This window comes from Ornithodoros turicata, chromosome 5 (genome assembly GCF_037126465.1).
Source record: "Ornithodoros turicata isolate Travis chromosome 5, ASM3712646v1, whole genome shotgun sequence".
NCBI lineage: Eukaryota > Metazoa > Arthropoda > Arachnida > Ixodida > Argasidae > Ornithodoros > Ornithodoros turicata.
The window spans coordinates 31,838,157-31,864,235 of record NC_088205.1 but is presented as its reverse complement, the minus strand read 5'-3'; the positions used below and the strand labels follow the sequence as shown (position 1 = coordinate 31,864,235).

The following is a 26,079-nucleotide window of genomic DNA, read 5'->3' as shown; positions in this document are numbered from 1 at the left end:
CGGTTGGTAGCAGACGACGCATCGTCGTCTGCTAGCTTGTGTGTGACGTCAGAACGACGGCTACCCTTCTTCAGAGCAGAGCAGAGCAGAGTAGAGTTGTCACTCCCTGGCTACTCTGGCTAATTTTCGCCTCAGAGTTATGACGTCATTTCCGCTAATCTGGCTACTCTGGCTATTTTTCGCCGGCTGAGAGTAACTCGGAGTTGCCAGAGTTGAATAAGAAAACGCACCCCAAGTTTATTGAAGTTCAAGATTTATTTCTTGCACTTATGCGTTTCAGGATACAATGAACGTGCAGGGAGGTCGCAAAAGACTACATTTATTGTTTTGTGACCTTGCTACAATGGCAATATATATTTTAGGAATGACAGTGGTCAGGTACGCTCTCTAAATTTATAGCACTCAATTTTAGGTTGGGCTGAGCAATGAATAGCAACTTCCCTCTTGATATTTTCTCATATATGTTAAATTTTAAATTTAATGTGATCGAATATGTGATAATATAATAATAATATATAAGAATATAATGTGTGATAAATGAATGTGATCAACAGTAGATGTAAACAACATGAGTAGCCAGAGAAGTGCATTCTCAATAAATAATTTTCTTCTTATAGCGTATATGTGCATGCCTAGTAACTGTAACAATTATCACAGTTCCCTGACAAGTTTTAATTTCTGAGGGTGTACTGTAGAGGCTGCTTAGATCTACAACAGTTCATACACGGTATTATATACTGTGAATGCCTTTAAAAATCCCATGTGACACATATGCCTTTACTTTCTGGAGGTGCTGTAGTCAAAGTTGGTGGGCATTACGCAGGTTCTGCACCCATTTCTTGAGTATGTCGAGGCAGCTGTGAAGTAACCTGCATTGATGATTATTCCAATTTTTATGGTGCATCAACAATAAAGGAAATAATACATCAGAACATTGGTTTGGGTGCAACCAGTTAAAAATGAATATGTTGTTTAATAAATGCATTGGACAAATGTTAAAACATCAGTTTAAAACATGGTTTACAATCCCTGTATCTTCTAAAAAGATTAAAAACTATTCTAAAAAGAATATGGGGAACTCTTCTAAAAAGAATTATAAACTCTAATTATTATATTGCTGGGTGAAGGAGCCTAAAGCGTAAGGTGTGTTTCTGATGTGAACATGTAAGAGAATATGCAAAACTGAGAGAGTCTAACCACAGTGCGTGCACTGAGGTTGTTCCTTCCTGTAAAGTAGAAACCACTGGATGAGGAACGTGATACTTACCTGTACACCCAGCCGTATCACACTGCACAGATTATTCACTGCGTAGCCCTCATGACGAAACCTGTATTGAGAGACCACTTTTGCCTTAAAAACTGCTACAAATAGCACGACACGCTACAAATTATTACTATCGTAACAAGCTGACGATACAGCTCAGACACAAAGGTGCTATTCAAGTCGCGCCACACCACCGTTACGTAGGATTCTTTGTCACAAATCAAACCAAGGCACAAAACAATACCAATACATGAAAAAAGGGGACAATCGTGGTCTCATTATGACGTAATACCGAACTTGTGCGTGAAGGTAATTCAAAGAAATGAATGTGGCACTTGCTTCCGCAGAGAACACGGTGTACCATGCTAGCAATGCATGCAAAAAAGCGCTCTAGTGCTCGCACGTATATTGGTGACAACACTACCTGTGTAGTGTAACGTGTTCTTCCAAGCATATTATGCACTCAAACTGTATTTGCCGCCGGGTAAAATGCAAGTGTGCTCGATTGAACGTCGGAAGAGCGATCAAGCAACCTGCATCCAGTACTCGTTTTGGGCAAAAAAACACTTCATAATGGTCAACTAAATATACAGAATGGACGCCTATTTATTCCTCGATAAAGAATGACTCACCTGTACTAGGCCCTGTAACCTTGCCAGTACGGTTGGTACGACCGTAATTGCAAGAAGTTGCCATGATCGCTGCGGCGACTGTTGTGGGTACAGTAAGATGGCGGCCGGTTTCTTCACGCTCGCGCTCCCTATCCGCGATCCAGCCTTTTACAATCGAGATCAGTGGTAGACAACGAGTTACATGTAAAAATGCGGGTCAACGTTTTTTCTGCACACACCCTGTATTAGTGCCTAGTGTGCATATAAGCGTCTACACATACCTACATACCTTCACACATCTACAGGTTTTCTCGTCCATTTTAGTCCAAGCGCCATCTGAATTAGCCCAGGTGCCATCTGAAATAATCCAAGCGCCATTCAATCTAATCCGGGTGCCATCTGAATTAATCCAGATGCTATTCAATTTAATCTGGGTGCCATCTGAATTAATCCATGGTGTTTTTAAGCACTATAATCGTGTGTGTTCACACGAGGGACATCTTTGTAGAGTATTTTAGTGGAAGAAAAAGTAAAAAAAAAAAACTGCTGATGGAACTGAAGTTGTGCCGTGTCTTATGTGGAACATTCGCGTGACGCTGAGATATTGGGAGTTGAGCGGAAGTATACCAAATGACGGCACTGGTGCTGTCGTCTGCTACAGAATATCTTCTGACTGAACTATTGGATATTCCGCGCAGTTAGAAGAGCGCGAAAGGGTATGACTCACATAACAGACGACACGACTGATGCTGTCGTCTGCTACAGAAGATCTCCTTTCTGAACTGCAGGATATTCCACACGGTTAGAAGAACATGAAAACCACCACTTACATAGCAGACGACACCACTGGTGCTGTCGTCTGCTACAGAATGACTTCTGACTGAACTGTAGGATATTCCACATGGTTAGAAGAACACGAGAAGCCACCACTCACATAGCAGACGACACTATTGGTGCTGTCGCCTCTTACAGAATGTCTTCTGTCTGAACTGCAGGATATTCCGCGTGGTTAGCAGAACGCGAAAAGGTATGATGCTCATAGCAGACGACACCAATGTTCCTGTCGTCTGCGAAGGAATATCTTGTAACTCTGCCGCAGGATATTCTCTGCGGTTGGAAGAGCATGGAAAGACATCCAGCAGCTTAGTCACAAGATATTCCGTAGCAGACGACAGGACCAACGGTGTCGTCTGCTACGTGGGTCATGCATTTCGTGCTCTTCTAACCAAGTGGAATATCCTGCAGCTCAATGGAAGGACCGTCTTTAGCAGACAACAGCACCAGTGGTGTCGTCTGCTATGGGAGTATGCCTTTTCGTGTTCTTCTAACCGTGTGGTATATTCTGCAGCTCAGTCAGAATATATTCTGTAGCAGACGACATGACCAATGGTGTCGTCTGCTATGCTTCCGCTTTAACTCTCGATATCTCGGCGCCGTGCGAATGCTCAACATAAGACGCAGCAGAATTTAAGTCCCATCAGCAGCTTTTTACTTTTCCTTCCACTACATATCTGTAGAATATTCTGCGGGGATGTCCCTCCGGTTATAGTGCTTAAAAACACCATGGATTAATTCAGATGGCACCCGGATTAAATTGAATGGCGCACGGATTATTTCAGGTGACACCTGGTCTAATTCAGATGGCACTTGGACTAAAATACGCGGGAAAACCTGTAATTTAGTAGCTATATATGTACATAAGTTTATAGTTAGTGTATATCATTGTGTAGCTATTGTAAGTTATTGCGTGGTTATTGTATAGATTGTATTACATTGGAGTAGAGGCAGTTCCAGCAACTGAACCAGCCAATCGGTGATGTTAATAAATTTTTTTGTAACATAAGAAGCGAAAACACTCCTTTTACCGCCTACATTTCATCCCAGCATTGCTTTTCCATTCGTTAGATATTATTATTATTTTTAAATCTGCGTTGGAGGACTTGACTGTCATGGGAACCCTTGTTTGATGCTGACGTGGTCATCTTCAGGATGAAAATGCAGATGGTGGATTATGACCGTTTGATTCTCGTAGGTGCTTCAGATATAAAGGAAATCACATATCCACGCATGCACAACATCTTATTTACAGGTTTTAGGGGGGGGGGATATGTAAAACTACGCGGACGGAGAGGTTGGTTGCAGTTATGAGGAGATGAATTTACTCAGCATTCATTTGCTTTAGATATGCATAGTCTCAGTTTTGCGTTGCCTTCTCTAAACAGTGGCCAAGCCGGCCTACCCTCCAGAGCTCTCTCATGAATTAAGGACTTCCCCCATGGCAGGCAGCTATTCGTTCGCACGCGTCAAGGGGATACGGAGCATGTATCGATGACTCATGGAGTTCCACAGGGGAGCGTATTGAGCCCAATTCTGTTTAACGTGGCCATGGCGGGTCTTCGGGGCTGCATTGGAAAGAAACTGTCAATTTCGATCTACGCGGATGACATCTGCATTTGGACCAGCGGCAAATCCCTTCCGGCCATCCAGCGGCGCCTGCAACACGCTTTGAACACTATTGAACACTACCTCGCAACGGCCGGCATGGACATCTCGACTGAAAAGTCCATTGTACTCCCGTTTACGAGAAGGAACATGCATCCCTTCCCTCTTTCAGTTGCTGGTGTACAGCTGAGGAGTGCACCTTTTCATCGCTTCCTAGGTGTCACGGTAGACGCCAGGCTGTCTTGGGTGAAGCACATAGCGAGCTTGGAAGCAAAGATCCACCGGAGGATTGCGGTGATCAGGCATCTGGCAAGCATGAAGTGGGGCAGTGCCATGGCGTCGCTTTTGGCCGTCCACCGAGCTTTGGTTCGCGGGTCACTTGCATACAGCTTGCCTGTGTTGAATGGCCTTCCACCTTCCTCAGTCCATAAGCTTCAGTGCCTCCTGGCGCGGTCTCCGAGTGTGCTTGGGAGTCCCTCGGGCGGCAGAGACCCATATGGTCATTGCTGAGGCTAATTTTATGCTCCCCGCTCGAAGTGCTTCGCTACGGGAAGACGTGTCGCCTTCTAGCTCACCATCGGCGGTATCCGCTAGTTAGGAAGCTCCGGAGACGCAAGCACAGCAGCGTACACCAATGTGTGTCTCAACTGAAGACTACATACCTGGCTTTGTGGTCGCACCCACAGCTCCCAGCACTCCTCCTTGGACTTTTCCGACGCCTTGCATCTCCCTGCCGGTGCCTGGGCTAACAGGGAAGAAAGGCAACGTCGCTGCATGCGTGGTGAAGCAGCTCACTCTCGATATGATGAGCTTGTGTTATGAGACTTCCACCGCAGTTTTCACGGACGGCTCAACCACGAGGGGAAGTTCGTCGTCTGCCTTTGTCATTCCCTCCGAGTCAGTTTCAGATGGCCATCATCTCTCACATAAAACATCGTCAACATGCGCTGAGCTTTATGCTATTCTTTTCGCCTTGCGGAAAATTACTGACAGCCCCGTTCGCTCCTGGGTCGTTCTTACGGATTCCAGACCTGCGCTGCAGTGTGTGGCAACTATGGGACTTCGCGGTTTCCTCAGTCCTGTGGTCATTGAAATCCTACAATTATACAAGAAAGCAAGCGCACAGGGCCACTCTATCGTCTTCCAGTGGATCCCGGGTCATGTGGGCATCAGCGGAAACGAGGACGCAGATCGAACAGCCGCAGGCGCGCACCGTACACCCGGCGTGTCCCCATCATCTTGTCTCGGGGGGATCCCCGTTACCTCGTCTCATGCCTTACTGGCCCCATGATGCAGTCTCAATGGCAACGTGACATCACCACCCACTCTCTGCTTTACTCCGTTGACCCCACATTGTCCCTTACTCTCCCCCGCCGAATGCCGCGTTCCTTTACCACAGTCTTCCACCGCATGAGACTTAATGTGGCTTTTACACCGGCTTTCAAACACCTCCTCGGTGTCGGCGCGTCCAGCCTCTGTTTCACGTGTGGTGTGCGCGGTGACCTCCATCACGTCCTCCTGGTCTGCGGACAGTATACGATCCCGCCCGATACGATACGCGCCCTTATGGAAACTGCTCTCCAACGCGTCGATCAACGCCAGTTCGACTTAGCCAAAATTCTCGGGCCATGGTCGGACCCCTCACATCTGATGCAAGGCCTACTAGCTGTTGCTGAGTTCCTCTCCAGCACAGGACTAATGGACGAACTCTAATAGGACACCTTTCCATCATCATCACTTTCTCGTCCCTTCCACAAGCGCAATGGGGCAGTGTACCGCCATAACGGCGGAGAACGACCCACCACATCATCATCCCATTTATGTGTGTGTGTGTCTAAACATCGGCCGTCTACAGGGACTGAAACCTGAACGGAACCGAAAACTGCTTGGAACCCAATTTTTTTTCCAAGAACCGTAGCCGGAAACCGTAACCTGAACCGAAAAATGTGATTTCGGTTACCGGCTCATATGAATCGGTTCAAGCGTGAACACTAATAACTTTCTCTATGATATGTGTATCGCTTTACAATTTTCTGTTTAGTGGTGTCGTACGTGCTTCTGTTAAAGTACATCTCTTCGTCATGAGTTTTGCATTCAGAAGTTGTGTGGACAACATACCATCTTATGCGCTTTGACCCATAATCGGATGACATACGCATCGTATGACATATAGCGTATACGTCCCTTATGAGTTATGAACTGCATTATTGTGATCATTTAAGATAGCAAGAGTTGCACGTTGTTTGTTTCCACATCTGTTTGCTAAACCGCTGAACGAGTGATGTGATGTGATAGTGGAAGAAAAAAATGGGGCTGAGTACGCAAGCAGTTTTTCTTGCCTTGTAGCTTGTTACGGCACGAGCGAAATGAATGTGCATGAGATAACAGAATAAATAATGGTATCGTGATGTTACACGTAAGGTTTGTCTGCCCAGTGTGGCGACATGTTGCACGTGCCGCAGGGTAGGACTGCGGATAATTTCGACCACGTGGGCCGTCCTTGGTAGCTCAGTCGGTAACGTGATGGCTCGCTGAGCTCAAGATCGCGGGTTCGATCCCGGCCGAGGGCGGTAGCAATGTGGGGGAGGGAGAGGCTTCCAGCACCGTGTGCACATCAAAAGAACCCCATGTGGTCGGGATAACAGAGACCGCAACAAATTATTCTATGGGGAATGTCGCAAACGACCAAAGTGCGTCGAAGAAAGAGTTCCCTCTGTCGCAGGTTTTCCGCTTTCGGAGCGCAACAGATAACGATGTTAATTTTTACCCGTTTGCTTGCTGCTTTGTAGCTCACTTTGCGACATCCACGCATTTTGCAGATACATCCTAGGGAAGAAAAGAAACGGTTCAACTGTTTGGTTGCCGCTAACCGCAAATATTAAAACGGCGAATCTCGCAACCGGAACCACTTTCAGAGTTCTGACACCGAACCGTAACCGAACCCGAACCGATATTCGTTTCGGTCTGGCCGTACACACTTTAAAGACAACTTTTTGTGCAGGGTCACTACTTTTTCTCCATACTATAAATTTCTCGCGCAACCTATGGATTCCTTGGCACACTTCCACTCATCGGTTTTTAGCTGTGGATGGTGCTCAGCCTCTGCTTTGAAAAGGTGCAGAAGAGCGATAGTTGCATAGCGTCCATATGAAATCAATATCACACAGAACGGCGTCCGATGCTGAGGACCTTCAGTTGTGAATGCCACCGATGCTGTCACCAGCGTTCTTGCCACATACAGGGGCGGAAAAGAGCCCGTTTCTTGCTGCTGTCGACTCTGACATTTCAGATACATCACGTCAGACACACACACAAGTTCACACAACTTGGTTCATGCTCATCCATCTATTCACCAATTCGTTAGACCAGTGTTATATGAAGGTGGAGTTGTGGCACGTGCAGTGGTTTGTCCAGAATCGCATGCAAGGGGGGGGAGGGTTGGACAAAATTGGAGGGGGTTCATTATTACAGTTACTTTGTAGCTTGAGCATCATTCAATTGAGTATGCAACTGGGCCTTGTGAGGCTTGTGTTGTGTTTATCCTTCTATGTACAATTGCCTCATCCGCTACAACGTTATCAGCTTTATGTATGTCTTTGCCGACATGTGTCCAAAGCTGAAAAAAAAAAAAAAAAACCAAATGACCCCCCTGTAGGGGGGCGCACAGGAAAAAAAGTTGCACTCTAAAAACAGAGGGGGGGGGGGGGTCGAGGTAGCTTGCCGTTGTTGGCCGCACTCAAGTGGGCATCGTCACGACTATAGCCAAAAAAAAAGGAAAGTGGGAGAGGGGAGTTGATTACTAAAAACAGAACTTCACCGCATAGCACGCTCTGCACCATCAACAACAATAGATGATGTCGATGAGATGCCCCAACCATTGCCACGAATGATAGGGTTATCGCTTCTGATTCTAAGAGACAGGGAGGCCTACGGCTTTTTGGATCAATTATAAATTTATAATATATCCAAATTGACATAAAAGGGCGTACGCCCCATCTCAGTGACGTGGAACAAACCGTTGCGGAGGTACGTGATGGGGAAGCTTGGATTTTTCTGACGTACGTGTCAGGTTTACAATATTTAATAAAATTTGCTATGCGTCACACCGAAGTGTCAGACGATTCACATAGCGAGTTCGACCTTGTCTCTCGTAAAAATTCGCGACGTAAACACCCAATTAATTAATTCGTGTCTCGTAAAAATGAGTCTAACCACCGAAAGAGGGGAAAGTACAAAAGACGCGCTTCCTTGCCAACCAGATTAGATTAGTTTAGAAGAAAAAATTGAAACGTACGTCGTACTGGTGCGACCAGCTGTTTCATCACGCTTGATGTGTGAAAGCATTGAGTGATATAAAAGAGTAGTTCAGCACGTATGTCCTTGAGGTATAGTTCGCCAGGGAACACAACGCAGGTTGTTTAAGGGCTAAACGCATGGAGCGTTTTTCCGACGTTTTCAGGACGCGCGCGCGCTCGGCGTGCGTGTGACCTCGTACAAACCAGGTTTTCAACGCGCGCGGAGGGCGTACGCCGGAATCTGTCGACTACATATATTCGCGCGCGTCTGGGCGCGTTTTCCGAGAAGTAGACAGAACCATGGCCGTCGTGCGGCAGACAAGGTGGCGTATGAGCAGCTCGCATAAATTTTTGGGACATTATTCATCACACTAAATTTACGTGAACATTTGAATGGTATCTGGAATGAAGGAACGCAGGAATCACAGGAAAGAAGAGCATCTGCACGTTGTAACAGATATTTAGGGTCGACGAATATAGCAACAGTGCCATGCGTCACTCGCTCCGTACGCGTCCCATGCGTTTCGGGTGGTCGCCTCGCTGGCGTTTCTTGGCCGCGTGTGCGAGGCCATGGCGTACGCGCGACGTTTTGACGCTGAGAAAACGTCCAATGCGTTTCGCCCTTTATGCTGCTTTGGCCAGCTTCTTAGTACCTCCTCAACGCTAAAAGGTTGGTTGTCAAGTTTAGCAAGGGCCACCTGTCATTCCAGGACCATTTCCAATTCCAGTTCCAAGGGCCACTTGTTAGAAGACACTGTTATTTATTTAGTTATTCCCCAAAGGACATTACATAAGGGGGAGTAAGGCAAACCATGCCTAGCACTGATAACTCAGCATATAACAATCAAATTTACGAAATGGAGACAAAAGCGGCATAAGTACGAAATGCAAAAGTACTCCGATTCTATGGCATAACATCTGAAGATTCGATTACAAAATATGTGCGATAAAAAAGACTTGAACTGGACAGAATCTGATAAAGTGACAACAGAGGATGGCAAACAATTCCACACAGACATTGTACGGGGGCACTTGGAAATTCAGGAAGCTTGACGTACGCGCACTGGGACACACGGCATGACAAATATGCTGTATACGGATTAGACTGCGTGAAGGAGGAACTAGATTTTACAAAAAGAAATTACCGAGTAGTACAACTTTTGAAATAAGCACAAACGAGCTATTTTACGTCGAACTTCGAGAGGAGGAATACCACACTCTTAAAAATGATGGTGGTGGTGAAAGAGATCGTCGTTGTCGGCCTCACACAAAGGTGGGCAACGTCACGACTAACGTTCTGAGGGAATGTCCGTCCTAGGACGACTTCTAAGGGAACTTTGCGGACATACGTCTGACAGTGTCTGAGGCGAACCCACGAAGAACCCCAGACAACACAGCTAGCACGAATGAGTGGGGGGGGGGGGGGGGGTCGATCTGGTCGCAGAACTCAGACATTCGGAGTATATGTTCTCCAATCTTGTCATGAAGCGCTCCAGGCCCGCAGGGCAGTCATCGCAGTCACCCAGCATATACTACATACCATCAACTTCAGAAGCTCTTTGTAGGATTCTTGTATCCCTGCTGCGTTGAGCATCAGTTCCACGTTCTGATGATAACTGCAAACGCACACAGAATGCGTTCCGGGGCTCCCAGCAAGCACACACCAGGAAGGTCTCAAAGAAGCGAACTTTAAAAATCCAATTTTCTGTGCAGGATTGCTGGCCTTCCACAGCTCGAAAGCTTCCTTTAATCCAGTCATCATCAAGCGCTTCTGATGTCCCCTCAAGACATCCTTCTTTACTGGCAAGCAGTATGTTATGAAATCGTCTTCGTAGAACTGTAGCACTGATTGTTTGGTTGCGTTGTCCAGTGGTTGTTTTCCTATTGCGGATGTTGGTTCACTGAGGACGCCAGTCTTTTTCTTAATGTCCCTGGCTTTACGCATCAACCGGTCAGATGCTCCGAAGTAATACATGGTTTGCTGTCTGGACCACGACACTGGTGCCAGCGTTAATATAATCGCTCTTCATGATGCGCTCTCTTCTATTGAGAATTTCTCCTTCAACTTTCGCAGCAAGGTCTTGTAATCAGTGACGAGGATGGGGCACGGCTCTTCTAATGTCGACGGCGTTGCTATGCCGATGCCTAGAGACGTCTCTAGAGCTTTTCTTGCGCTAGACTCTATTTTACGCAATTTCGCTTCTGCGTATCTCTGTCGTTTTCAAAGGCAGAGAATTCTTGCTTCAGGCAGAGAATCTTCACCAAGAATTACCACTGATTCGTTCAGTGAGTGTTGAACGGAGTGAGTCTTGCTGTAGGCTACCCGATGGTGTTCCAGGGCTCAACGCCGGTTCAGTTTCACCTGATGTGGTGTCCTCTTCATGCTTGTTACATTCCATGTAACAATTTGGACACAGCTTGTCTCCAGGCACCAGTTGAAGCGACACTGTGCGCTTAGCCAATGTTGAAGGTATTATGTTCGTACCACGCACTTCCTTCTTGTGTTTACCGAACGGGTTGACACAGTACTTTGATGCCACCTTCTGGCTGTACTCTCGGATGTACAGCGCGTAATGACCTCCGCACACAACACTGACGTGTTCTCTGGCATCTCTTGCAAGCTAACTCACATTTTAGTACAACTTCTCCCATATCTCATGAGGAACTAGCTTTTGGGACTAGCTTCCCCACGTAACCACTAACCTCCTTATCTTTCGCTATGCTTGCCAATTCTTGCCTGTTGTCCCGTTTCGTCCACGTGTTCGTGAACCTTCCATTTTTCTGTAACCGGTCTGTAGCCTAGATCACTACGTTCACATAATCCCCTCCACACTCTAACAATGCAGCCATTCACTCCGGCCGTAAAAGCCCGTACGGAACCTTTCTTCCCTCCGGGCTGTTGACCCACAATTCGCATGCACCTTTAAACACGTCACACCTAACCCTTTAAATACCATGCCAATGATGAGGACGGTGCCCAGAAGAAGAACAGTCTCTGTTCGAAATATCGGCGGCTTCTGTCCTGAGGCAACTCCCTTCCTAGCTTTTGGGAAGACCTCTAAGGCGTTGGGTGGGTCTGTGTCAGCGGGTTTCGCTGCTGAAGTCTCCCCCCTGGTAGGGCAGCGCTCTGTCCATGGATACTCCAGATCCATGCTCCGACATGGACCCGAACATACCAGACGTCGCCAACATGGGCGACTTTTCCGACACCGACTCAGAAACGGTCATCGACCGGACAGGAAGGCCTCCAACACCATTCGGGACTGCCTCTGAAGACGGCGTTCAAGTGACTGATGGCAAGGGCGATTTTATCACTCCTCGTTATCATCGACGACCAAAGAGGCTTCGCCAGAGAAGCGACGAAGGGCTCACTGCAAGCGGTGTTTGCCGAACAGTACTAGTACGGCCTATAAAAGGTTTTACCATCGCGCCGCTGACGCCGCACTTTCAAAGATAGTCCCTGATGACATCATTCAGATCAGGACGAATTGGCGCAAGAATGTCGTGGACCTCAAAAGTGCCTCAAGTGTGCAGAAACTGCTCAACATGTGCTCTCTTTGCGACATGCCTGTGAAGGCCTTCTTACCTGTAGCCAAGGAAGCCGTCCACGGTATCATCCGGGATATAGACATCGACCTTAGCGATGACGTTATACTGAAGCACCTGAGTGCTCCTACCACCATCACGGGTGCCAAAAGGATGGGAAAGAACAGCAAACTCGTGAAGGTCACATTTGCTCGAAGGCCTCGTCCAGATACGCTAAATTTTGGGCTTGTCAGCCTACCTGTCTATGAATTCTGAGAGAGACCTGTCCAGTGCGTAAAGTGTGGTGGCTTTGGGCATATTGCACCGGCCTGTAACAAAGAACAAAAATGCGGCAAGTGCTCTAGTCCACACAGAGCTGAAGACTGCATCGGGGCTTCCATCAAGTGAGTGAATTGTGGACAGGAGCATGAAACGAGAGACAAGAACTGTCCCGTACGCCGGCGGGAAGCGAAAATTTTGAAATACCAAAATGAACATGAAGTAACTGCGAAGACGATTTTCTGGAAGTCAAGCCAGGGACATTGACATGCACAGGTGGTGCCTGAAGGGCCCATGGTGGGACTGCGGGTAGAACCAGACAATTGTTGTTCTTCGCCAACTCACCCTGAGCCTGCTTCATCGCGATGAAGGCAGAATTAAAATCTTTACTGATGGCTCATCGACACAGACCGGCTCTACCTGTGCATCCGTAATTCCTGAGCTGTCGATTGAACGAAGCGCTAGGCAGTCGCACCCGACGTCGGCTGCTGCGGCCGAGCTGCATTCCATTCTTATGGAGCTTTCCTTCATTGTGTCCCGTGAACCACTCATGCACTGGACCATATACAGTGACTCTAAAACCGCCCTCCAAGCTCTGCAGTGCACCATGAGCTCGAGCTCCCTCGCTCCACTGGTGTGTGACGTCCTCAGGGAGTATTCGTGTGCTGTCACACAGACACATAACATCACCTTGCAGTGGATCCCAGGTCATTGTGGCGTCCCTGGGAATGAGGCTGCCGACCTACTTGCGAGACGGGCTCATGTGGCACGTGGCGTACCGACGCACCCTACGTATTTCACCCAAGCGGACGCGAAACAAGCAATTGGTACTCTTATGAGACGTCTGTGCAGTGAACACTGGCGCAGCAGTGTCCCTTCTACGTCGTTCCTGCGCAAGGTGGACCCATATCTCCATTTTTATATGCCGTCAGCGCTTCCTCGACCCATCACGTCGCTCATCTACAGGCTTCGCCTCAACGTGCCATACAGTGGACGACTTTTGTTTAAGCTCGGCATGGTCCCGTCCCCCAACTGCGGTCTGTGTGATGTAGTTGAGGACGTGGATCATATACTCCGAGACTGCCCGAGGTACAGTGCACACCGTTGTACCCTTGTGTCGTCCCTGTCCCGCCTGGATAATCGGCCATACTCCACCGAAAAGGTTCTTGGGTGCTGGCCAGCAAATCAGCTCATACCTGCCATGCGCGCCCTTGTGCAATTTCTCGTCTCGACGGACCTCTCTGACAGATTGTGACGCTCTTTGTTTTTGTGCATTGAGATTTCGCTTTTGGTGCCAAGCTAGATGGTGATGTTCTCATTTATTCTGTTTCCATTCTGTTGCAAAGCGTCGAGTTTTGTGTAATTTCCCTTTCTTTTCTTAATAACGCGTCCTGGGGTAGCCAGTCACGAGTGGCTCGAGACAAACATCTCAATTTTTTTCTTTTAAAAATCAATCAATCAACTGCGAAGACGGCGAGAGTAGCGATCAGACAAGAGGGGCAAAGGGCACCAGACAGGGCGCGACCCTCAGTTGAAATATCAACCTACAGCGACTTTCCCCGCTTAAAGGACGCCGACCGACTAGACCTCGCGGAGCATGCACATCGTCCGCAGTTCATCTCCAGTACAGTCAGTGCTTGTCAGACCCACAGAACATACAAAGATGCGGTTGGTGGTACGGCCGGTGGCAGTCATCACGATCCCCCAGGACATAGTCCAGTCCCCAAGTCCATTCCTGGGCACAAAGTCTCGAAGAGCCCTCAAGACGAACTTTCGGGAGACGACGTGCCTAGCAGTCAATCACCGACTACTAGACGACATGTCACAGAAGTGACGTCCCCAGACCTCGTTCACGCTTCCACCACGCTGTACGAAATGGTGCGACCTCTCTTCATTGCACTAAAGAACTACCACAATGCTCCAAACGTCTACCCGCAGAATCGAATTGCCATTGAAATTGTCCTCTCCATGGAGGAGGTACTAAAAAGGCTTATGTAATGCACTAATATAGCTCCCTGCATGTATCAGAAGTCCGTCATCGCCATGAACCCATTAAGAGATGTTCATCCGCATGCGGCTACAACTGCAAAGACTGCAACAATCTTCCAGTGGAACTGCAACAGCCTGCGTCAGAAAATAGGGGATTTCCGTAACTTCGTTTTTCGCCATAAGTTTCCTATTTTAGCTCTGAGTGAACCAAGAGTGGACCCCACATTCAGGCTGTCACGTTATGAGGCGTACTCCTCCCAACAAGCCCACGGTCCGAGTAGGGCCGTGTTGTGTGTACGGAAGGAAATACCCTGTGCTTTCTTCCGCGCTTCCACGGATGACCATTTCGAATACGTGACGTGCCGGGTTCGACTGCGGAGCAGTTTCATTACGGTGAGCAGTGTGTATATAGCCTCGAATGTAAGAGTTACCATGGACCAACTCAGGGCTCTCTTCAGTGCTGTACCTTCACCCATAATCGTCTGTGGAGACGTGAACGCACACAGTGTAATATGGGGTAGTGAGCACACCGATGCTCGCGGCCGACTGTTTGAAACTGTTATGGACGAGTTCCACCTTGTCGCCCTCAACGACGGGTTCACCAACGTTCTTCCATGGCGCGCGTTACCATAGCTCAATAGACGTTACAATGTGTTCCCGTGAAGTTGCCCGTGAGCTCGAGGGGTGCACCTATGCTGACTCAATGGGGAGTGATCATATCCCAGTGCTCAACACACATCATGCATCCAGCCGTCTGAAGAAACGACGACAGGTGCGTGTCAGAGATTGGAGGAAGTATAGGTCCCAATCTGCTCAACATATAGCCACTGCAACAACCGCTGAAGAATTTATTACTGCTTTGAAAAGCACAGCGGAGAGTGTTTGTAAGGTAGTCTCAGTGCCCGAAACGTATGCTCGGGTTGACGTGGAGTATGAACGGTTGCGAGCAATCCGACGACGAGCAGAAAGAAGATTCCGCCGATCTGGGAACCTATGTGACTATCGCGAAGCGTGCCGTCACCAGCGTCTCATCCGGCGTCACTTACAAAAGTTATCCCGGCAAGAGTGGCAGTCGTTCTGCTCCACACTTACACCATTTATCCCCGCTACACGTGTGTGGCATATGATAAAGTGCGTAAAGTAGATCGAGTGCGACCACTGCAAGAAGTTTCTGGCAGACCATGAAGGAATACCGTACGAAACGGAAACGTGTGACTTTACTTTGATGATGATCGTTGGGGTGTTTCATCGCAAAAGACGATGCCCCATACCCAATTGCATACTTGTACACGTTACTAAAAAAAGTAATTGATTATCGTTACCGTTACCCTCTATGAACAAGAAAATTTTTACCGTTTCTTTCATCAATAATTTCATGCAAATTAGTCGCTGGAAAAAATAATGAGGTAACGTCTAGAAAAGTAACGCGTCAGTTTGCCAAACAGTATGTGTCTGAATGCTGTCGTGCTTAACCGAGAGCGCACTGCAAGGTGCAAGGCACCGAGAAATTGCTCGACTTAAAGCTCAGATATTTATTTATATGACACACAGTAAATAAAAAATAAAAAAAAAAGCGAAGTCAGCATGAAAGCAGAATTCAAGAAGGAAGTCACTGAAAAGGTTAGCCAGCTGTAGGACTCGAACCCACATCTTCTGAATTACCGTTTACGATTACCAGTTACGGATTTGCCATCATGTTCAAACGGGTGCCGCTTGCGCCGATCCCGTCGTATGAATATGTGTATGAGTGAGAAAACATGTAAGCGTGAAAGTGGGATGAGTGGGAGAGTGGTCGGTTTGTCCCTTCAGATGACGCACCCTTTGAAGTCTCTGGGGAGGTGTGTTAGCTTAGCTTAATTGTCTGGATCGGTAATCCAGAAGATGTCGGTACGACTCCTACACCGGCTGACCCTCCAATGGGTCCCTAGCCACATTGGAATAAGAGGTAATGAGGTAGCGGATCGGGCAGCTGCTGCGGCCCACCATAGCCGCTCAGCAGTCAGTCTCCATCATACTTTCGAACGGGGATAGACGCTCCCTCTTGTCCGCGTTGACGTCGCCTTGGGCCCATCAGGAATGGTGTCATGGCATCACCCGGTGGTCGCTTCTGTATGCTGTTGACCCAACTCTATTATTTGAAATGCCATGCGGTTTCCCTCGCCTCTTTACGTCTCTCGTGCGTCGTTTACGACTAAGCGTTGCATTCACCCCTGCACTCCGGTATAGGCTGGGTCACAGCAACGCGGCGCTTGTGGTTTCCCGGCAACAATCCGACACATTATAGAAGACTGTAGCCAGTACGTATGCGAGCAACGGCCCTTTAAATGTAAACTTGAAATGCTGGATCAGAGGCCATTCAACATCTGCAAAGTTCTCGGCCCATGGAGTAACCCTGCACATCAGTGCCGTGCACTTGGCGCTTTTGTTTCCTTTCTGAGGGCCACCGGCCTCCTTCAAGAACTGTAGGGATTTCCTTCCCTCGTGATCCTTTCACGTGAACCTTTTTGGAATGGGGTAGGGTCCTGCACTCAACGCAGGGAAACATCCCACATCATCATCATCTATTCATTCATCTATGTTGTTGTTGTTGTCCTACAGCTGGCTAACCTTTTCAGTGACTTCCATCTTTCATTGTTCTAAGGCACTTGAGGCTTTCTGTGTTGTTGTCCCTTATACTGTCTTCCAACCAGGGGCGGATCTAGGATTTTTCCGAGGGGGGGGGGGTCCGCTATGAACAAGTGCCAGGTGCATGCTGGGATTGGCCCATTGAACCCTATGTTCAAGTCTGAAATTGAGGGGGGTCCGGACCCCTGGACCCCCCCCCTAGATCCGCGCATGGTTCCAACCTCAGAACATCAATTGCCATCATGTTCAGCAGAATTTATTTCATTAGGGCACTGTTCAACTTCTGCAGGAGCTGCTTCTCAATATTTCGTCCGTTAACTTTCCGCGCTTTCTTGTGGGAACGACCGTCCGCAGCCACATTGAACACTCTTTCCGCCATTGTGCTGGAAGGAACTGCAGTGTTGTACCGTAGGAACACCTTCCGTGTTATTCGATTGTCTGCAAGGATGGACAGCGGCGGTCGCAGAACAAGAAAGGTATCGAGCGACCTCACCGTTGCCACTATCCTCCGCGTTGGGTATGGACCGTTACTTTTCTGGCCAAGTAATTTTTGAGTAATTCAATTACAATTTTCAGTAATCAATTACCAGGTAATGAATTACTCTGAGACTAAAGAATCCACATTGTCCGGGAAGACAAAACAAACTGCTCTTTACAAATTGCAAGACAGCCGTCTTATCCATACTACGGTCCCCTGATAGCTTACTGGTCACGCAGCTCTTCCGAAACTCTATGGGAGGGTTTCGCCCAGGGACAGGAGCACTCGCGTGGCGGCGCTGCCATCTGTGTACGGGAGAGAAACTCCCCCGTCTGGCCTAGCAATGCATGTGCTTCTGCTGTCAGCGCGCGATAATTGTATGCTAACAGCATGGAGGAAGGAAAGAGAGGAGGAGCCCTATTGCTAGCCGAGATTGGGGGCCACTCCAGTGACATCACCGCCCGCCTTCCGGTTTCGGTTACATACATCTCTATGGGAGCCCCCAACGCATAGTTTCGGAATACTTGAAGAGGTATAGTGGTAGCGCACCGGAGAGGCCCCCAAAGTGGCGTGTGCAAAGCGACCTCATTGGGCTATTCAGGGAACGTGGCTCCAAAGAAGCTACAGCTCACCTCCTATCCTCACGTCACTTGCCTCAGGGTTCTCTCTTCTGTCAAAGAGCCGTTGGGCCGCCTCCTTTTCTTCTTTCCTCCGTGGCTAACAGCATGCCACAAACATGCTGTGCTACGATGTGTCGCTCGGGGTACTCGGGAGGAGAGAAAGTGTCGATGTTTACCGGTTTCGTACGGATCCTGACAAACTTGAGAAGTGGAAACGCGCAATTCCTCGCGTTGAAGGTGGCAACTTCACCTTCGACACGACATTCTAACTAGGTCCTCTTTGGGAAGTGTAGACCCAACACTGTCATACCGGCTGCCTGCAAAGCTTCCTCGTCCCCTGAAGTCGCTCATCCACAGGCTACGTCTGAATGAGGCATTCACTCCGTTCTATCGCTACCAGCTAGGCTGTGAGGCTAGCCCTATGTGCAACGAGTGTGGTGTACTTGCCAACGTAGAACACATACTCCTCCGCTGTCAGACCTATGTCAACAAGAGGCGTACACTGCAGTCACAGCTTGCCACCCCTGGCTGCTGCCTCTTCGACTTGTCGAGCATCCTCGGCCCTTGGGACACCGCGGCCCACTCCAGGGCGGCCTTACGTCATGTAGTTGGCTTTTTTGAGGCGACAGGCCTAAATGACTCATTGTGATCCCAACAGCGCTCTCGGACATTCCCACCATCACGATCAGGATCGCCATCGCCGCTCCGATCATTCCCGTCATCTCTCATCGTCATCGCTCATCATCGTCATCACTCATCATTGTTACCACTCATATTAGACCCCCTAGCTATGGGGTAGCGTTCCACTCCTAAAGTGGAAAACCTCCCCACTTCATTATCAGAATAGTATATCTGTTGTTGTTGTTCACCTCCGACTCTCCTCACACACGCGTTTGCGAGAAGCACTTCGACCGGACCGACGTCGTGTGGCACGATGAATTCATCATCAACGGTGAGAAAGTGTTGCAGAAACGTGACAGACCAAAGCTTCGATGATGCAGTGCAGCGCATATTCGACGGCTGCCCGTCGTACCGAAGCACGCTCAAACCACGAAGTATTCGGGTTAAACCCGATTTCTCTCTGATTTCCAGTCACTATGAAATCCTCAAGTGACGTTTCCATTGATGACGAACAAAGGTCGCCACGTGGAACACGTGTAAGCATGAGTCACTTACGTTCCCAGCAACACACCCATGTGTGTCAGCACTGTCGACGGCTTCCGGGACTAGCGCTGATAGGCAAAAAAAAGAAAAACGAAAAAAAAAACGACGTAATAGACAAGAGGAGAAAACAAAGACACCCGAAGGCACAATTATTTCCCGGTTTCACCCGGAATTATAGATTTAAAAATAGCGCCCATTTTTACCCCCTGAACCTGAGAAGGGCATTTCACTCGAAATAGTCACTTCCTATGTATAATACGGCATGGTTTATTAAACATTCACTGGTCAGGCATATGGAATTTAAAAAAAAAGGAAGCTAATGTACTCTGACCTTATTGGCCAAGGGTATGTTGAGTGATGCAATAAACTCAGTGAGTGTACATTGTTCTTGTCAGCCCATTGCCTGTGTCCATCCCTGTCTGTTTTCGTGTTCTCTCATTATTTGTTCTGTCTCACTAGCCCAAAAGTAGAATCCCAGTGGAATCACATATTCCATGCCCATATACGTGTGGTTCCCCCCCCCCCCACACACACACATACATACATACACACCGCTCATGCCCGGGAGCCGTCATTCGCGCCGTAACGGTTACCGTTTAAGTATAGAAGAGTCCCTTATGCGCTAAGTAGAATAACTAACATCTTACTATCTGCCATAATGCAAATAAACGGCGCCGGAATTTGAGGTTGAATGTTGCGAAAACACGCCACCCTCGACAATACATCGATGACACTCCACTGGATCGACAGCAGTTTTGAGCATAAAACGAAGCCGAATAAATACGATTATTAACATCAGAGTTGCTGCAGCGGTGCAGCAGTACACCACAACAGAGCAGATTTCTGTTGCAAGCCGAAAAAAGCCCAAAAGCGGTACGAAACGCGCCATTCCCAAGCCTGGCGAAATGGAGGTTGTATCCTGTATAAGCATCGCAGCGCCACCGCACGGCGCAAGTCGGCCCTGGGCCACCTCTTCGGCGGAGCTGCGAGACCAGGAAGCTATCAAAGGACCGTGCGATTACTTACAAATTACTCAAACAGTAATTGATTACTAGCAACGCAATTACCCGTTACGTACAAGTCTGCCAATTGCTCGCGCTGATTTGGTGAAATTACATTGATGAGCCTGTCCTGCATTGTACAGGGCGTTTGTGAGCTAGATTTGACCATGGACCAAGTCATTTTATCATAGTGAGAAAGCGAAAGCGTAGCCTTCATAATCATGCGTAATACCGCTGAAGCTATTCCATTTTTGTTTATTTGTTTGTTTGTTTGTTTCTTAAACTTATGTACGTTATGTACAAAACGTTATATAGAGCTCCGTACTCGGAAAACTGCACGCCACTATCTGCGTCTACGTGCCCATGATAACCGTCACACTCTGATTCGCAAGCTTCACATTAGACGGAACGCGACGGTTCATGCTGCTGTGACATCATTCAGATCTCATATCCCCAAATTCATAGTCGACCAGACGGCACCCAAAGTGCCTCCATGGACGTTGCCATCGCCGCCTGTCACTGTCTCCATCCCCGGCCTCAAGAACAACAAAAAGAACTATCCTGATTTTATTCTTAGGCAACTTACCCTTGACTTCATCGAGGCTCAATACCGCAACAGTACCGCTGTATACACGGATGGATCGTCGACCAGGGACACTTCATCTTCAGCCTTTGCCATTCCATCAGAGTCTGTTACACGTGGGTGTCGTCTATCTCACCGTACCTCATCGACATCCGCTGAACTTTATGCTATCTTGTTATTCTTGACATACGCGGAAGACTGTGAACCGCGGCACTGAGTAATTTACACAGACTCCAAAGCAGCTCTCCTGTGCATTAAAAACATGGGCATCCGCGGTTCCCTTGCCTCAGTGGTGATAGACATCCTGTGCGCCCTGAAGTCCCTACAAGATCGCTCCCACTACGTTGCCTTTCAGTGGGTTCCAGGGCATTGCGGAATAACTGGGAACCACGAGGCCGACGCTGCCGCTGCACACCAACAACGACCTTCTATGCCCATTATACTCTCGAGAGGAGACAGAAGATCCCTCCTCAGGCATTTGTCCGATTCCTGGTCTGCCCTACAGTGGCAACACGACATTCCAACTATGTCCTCTTTGGGAAATGTAGACCCAACGCTGTCATACCGGCTGCCTGCAAAGCTTCCTCGTCCTCTGCAGTCACTCATCCACAGGCTACGTCTGAATGTGGCCTTCACTCCGTCCTATCGATACCAGCTAGGCTGTGAGGCTAGCCCTATGTGCAACAAGTGTGGCGTACTTGCCAACGTTGAGCACATACTCCTCCGCTGCCGGACCTATGTCAACGAGAGGCGTACACTGCAGTCGACACTCTACCCCATTGCTGGTGGTGAACAACGTGGTCTAGCTCAAGTGTGTGTAGCTCAACCCCATTTCCGTTCGATCAAACGTGAGGTTGGCAGGCATACTTCCAAATGACAAGACACTGCCACCAGCCCAACACACTCAACTGGGTCTGTCTTCAGAGCTCAATATACCGTTGAAGTTCCCGAAGAGATCGATGTCGTGATTACTCTTGGTTTAGTCTCTATCGTCTCTTGTCTTTAACCGTTTTGCTTCTTATATTTAGCAGCTAACAACTCATGAATTCAAAATAGCAGATCCGATATATGTGAGCAGCTTCTCTGCATAATATTATTTCCTTCATATCCCCCACCGGCCCCGGCCCGCGATTACTACTAAGGAACGGAAGAGCTCTGTAACAAATATCTCCTGGTTTCATCTGTGCACGGGCCGACATCACATCGCGCACCGTACGCATGAGTTATTCCGTATCTCTTCGCTCTCACAGGGATATCTGCGGTTAAGAAATCCCCAGCTCTGTCTTCAATAATGTCGCCATATGAGATTCTTGAATGGCGACTCAGAACCACCCTAACCTTCGTTGGAACTCCACGAAACATCCACCTGATCACCCATTTGTGTAACATATGTGTAGCGTAGAAAATAGAAAACAGGTTACGTTACAACATTTGTAACACGGAAACATGGTCCCGATTGTACACACTCGGACAGTACAGTGTTCACAATCATAGTGGCGTCACGAGCGTTATTCCGCGGCGCCCTCCGAGGTGCCGGCCATCATCTTGCTGGCAAAGACAACAAACTGATAACCTGATTGTGTTTCTGTTACAGTGCCGTGAGAACGATGGAACCCTCTTGTGTAAAGCTGTACTTGGCCATGGCCATGGCGGCCTTCTTCTTCCTGTCTGAGCTAGTCGCCTCCCACGTGACCCACTCCCTGGTGCTCCTCACATGTGCCTATCAAATGCTCTACAACGTCCTCGCCATTGTGCTCCTAGTGCTCAGCTACCACGTGTGCCGTGAGCGGACCTTGCGGAACACATTCGGTTGGGCCAGACTCGAGGTGTTGGGAGCCCTCGTGAATCTACTTTTCCAGATGGCTCTTTGCTTCGCCATCTCTGTGGCTGCCATTCAGACATTGGTGCATGCTTCGCACGAGAGCACCGAGCCTCGCCTGCCATTGCTGCTGCTCTGCTTTGGAATACTGGGCCTGGCTGTGCACACTGTCTGCTACCTAGTCATTCATACACGTACGTACTTCGTGGACTCCTTTTTCTACGTATAGGGAAATATGGCTGCGACGAAAGAGGAAACTTGCTTCTCGTTAAGTCTTGGGTTCAGGTAGGGTACAAACCAACTTTCATCCCTTTTTCACTTGGATCCTTGTTTCGAAATAACGTATCACACCTACGCTCTATTGCCGAATCCAACTTTGATGCGTATATAGTTGAAACCGCAGCCGTTTTTTCAAGCACACGACAACGGTGATTGAACACAGAGTGCCCGTTACCAGCACAAATGAAGTGCTCAGTCCTCCTTTCCTCCTCAGTGTTTGAACAGCTATACAGAGAAAAATATTATGAGATCCTACATATTATGGAATGTACTACAGATATGCAAACGAGTCCCGCAGAGAAAGTGTACCCGCAACTTGCGACAGAAAATAAAACCATTCCTTCCATTAACACCACCACCAGCGACAGGCCTCCGTAGCTCAGTCGGTAACATGTTGTTTTACTGAGCTCAAGGTCGCGGGTTCAATCCGAGGACGATAGCAATGTGGAGGAGGTAAACGTTGCATCCTGCATCGTGTGTCGGAGATTTCCGGCGCACGTCAAAAGAACCCCAGGTGGTCGAAATTATCCGCAGTCCTATACCCTGCGACACGTGCAACACTCGCCCCAACAGGCTGACACCGTGTAGATCTACTCAAATTACTTATAATTCCTTTACGCGGAAGGAGTGACTGCTTGCACGGGGTTGGAAAGCTCACCTCCGGTGACGACAAAGGTACCTTGCTGCCGTTACGGACGCCCGCCCGGTTGTGGGAACGTAGCTTAAATTGCAGAGGCTGAACGAAAAATTAAGAAGAACACAACAAATAATGCATATTGTAAAAACCCCGAGATCTTCACCAGCTCGCTTGCTTCTTAGCCATTTTTTCATTGACAACAAATAAGCCTTACCAACGCCCAAGCAATGATCTGAAAGACGATATTTGACGGAAAGTCAGCGAATGCTGGGATTCGTACCCACACCTCTCTAGAGGTTGCCGGTCAAGGGTGCTACCAATTACACTACATCGACATCGCGCTCTCGTCAACATACCAAGGCCTTATTCATGAAGATACGGACACACATTCACTCTCTGCACCATTCTCTTTTACATGTTCTCCCAAGCACGGTCCACATTCACAGGAATACAGGTATCTCCACTTGACAACAGTCGCCGGACAACTAGGCATCGTCGTCTCCACTTGGTCCCTCCATGCACAGGCGGAATTTCTCGAGCACACATCGTGTCGTCATGCCGAAACGAGACGAAATTCCGAGGCATAAAACTTATCAGATATTTATTTATTTAGTTAGACATTACATTTAACGAATTTAGGGCACATAAGCGAGAACAGAGAAGAAAATACAACTGCAATAGAAGTACAATATTACAACAATACACAAGTTACACGTGCACTGAATTCAAAATCGGTCATCAAATACCAAGTACCAAATCGTAAGTCAGCCCAACTGGATATCATCGCATCCTTGTTGTCTCCGTCAAGGTTTCAGGCATGCCATTCAGGAACATAGTGAGCTTGCATAGTGGACATAGTGAACAGTAAGCATAGTGGACTTGTGGTGTCCCCCACTCCAGATGGTGTCCCGACAGCGAAGAGTAACAACTGTAATAATTGCAGTATTTTTCGACGTGTAATGCGCTGCATTGTAAGGAGTTGCGATAATGGTAACAGTGAGACTATTTCCATAAGCACAGAATAGTTGGACTAGCCGAGGCAGAAAAAAGAGGGATAGGGTGGGGTCAGGTGCGCCCTATCGTGCATACCTGCGATATGCATTACGATTGCCCTGACCGAAACCTGAGTCGGTTTATATAGATATGTGTGTCCAATAATGATTACAGGGCACAAGAATCGTCGTGGCTGCAACGTGGGGATAGTTAGTGGCACCGACGTCCAAGTCAACTTTGTGCTGGGTGACGACACTGCCGAGGAGGCCTGCCAGCTTAGTCCAGAACAGATACCTATTCCCCCTGCTGTGGGAGGACGAACAACGGGTGAGAGGCACACAGGCCGTACGTAGCTGACCTGATTGAATGTTTCTTTTTATTCAGTGCATTGGCAGGAATGTGCGTCCGAGGCCCTTCGTACGTGTGGCGGATGCCTCTTGCTCATGGCGTGCGCTGTAGCCGTGCACTTCGGCGATGGGCCGCTTCCTCGCTACGTGGATCCTGCTCTTGCCATCGTCGCCGTTCTTGTCCTGGTCTGCACGTCCTACCCGAGGAGTAAGTAGATGCATAATGCCATCGCGAATGACGCGGACACAACTATTCGAAAATGAATCTGAGTGTGTTACCGCAAAACCGTAGCACAATATCCGGCGACACCAAATGTCAATGACTGAGCTGCTGTGCCCGCTCTTCGCAGTAGAAAGGTGCAAAACCTTTTCCTTACGGTAAAGAGTGTTATACAAAGAACGCACCTGATGAGCAGACAAGACGACAGCATATAGCCCGCACACAGAGAGTTCTCACGCAGAACACGACCTACAGTGCTTGTGCGCGACAGACAAAGGGACCACTCACTCACTTACTCACATAACGCCACCGTGAAGTTATCGTATCTACCGGAACCAATGGCAGCGTGCATGACTCAGAATCTTATTCGTTGATAGATGCTATAGATACGGTACCTCCGAACTCATGTTATCAGCGGTCTTCTGGGGAATTCGCGTGGTCATTCCCTGGCAGATTTTTTTGTCAGATTCCGAGCAACTACGTTCGCTTGGTCAAAACGTAGCCATCTCGTGTGTTCCCGTGGGGCTTTCCGAGCACTCGGAGTTTGCCAGCTATCACCTTTTCCGCTCCGTCTCGAAGCCACCGGGCAGCGGATTCCCCAACCTTATCCGGTGTCGTCACAGCCGCACCGCGAGTGTGGCGAGGGCCCTCATTGGACCCGCACATCGAAGTTAATATGGGTTAGCAGACGACGGAACTCGACGACGAACGACCGCGATGCCCCTAGCGTGATCCAAGCGGTTAAAACCGCTAGATTCCTGGCACTCATGTTCGGGTGGTAACGGTCACGTGATCCAGCGCGGGCGGCGACCTAGCAATTTCCGAGCGCTAGCCCGTGTTCCCATGAAATGAGTATATTGAAGAAATGAAAGCTGGGGGGTAGGTAGGGTGCCTGAAGAAAATAAATG

General features: G+C 48.4%; 1 protein-coding gene and 1 long non-coding RNA gene across 3 annotated transcripts in view; one reads left to right on the top strand and one right to left on the bottom strand.

The window, feature by feature from the left end:
• The window catches only part of LOC135394297 (proton-coupled zinc antiporter SLC30A1-like), a 53,254-nt gene that overhangs the window by 21,844 nt on the left and 5,331 nt on the right, over window positions 1–26,079 (top strand). For both annotated transcript variants that reach the window (XM_064624984.1, XM_064624982.1), the window contains 3 exons: window positions 22,471–22,889; window positions 24,779–24,931; window positions 24,989–25,159. In XM_064624984.1, the coding sequence (XP_064481054.1) occupies window positions 22,484–22,889; window positions 24,779–24,931; window positions 24,989–25,159 (730 nt within the window). In that variant the 5' untranslated portion in view covers window positions 22,471–22,483. The remainder of the gene's footprint in view (window positions 1–22,470; window positions 22,890–24,778; window positions 24,932–24,988; window positions 25,160–26,079) is intronic.
• LOC135394298 (uncharacterized) lies at window positions 24,196–25,350 on the bottom strand. Its single transcript, XR_010422819.1, has 2 exons — window positions 25,231–25,350; window positions 24,196–25,148 (listed from the first exon to the last, which is right to left on the bottom strand). It is a non-coding gene; the product is annotated as an uncharacterized LOC135394298 (long non-coding RNA).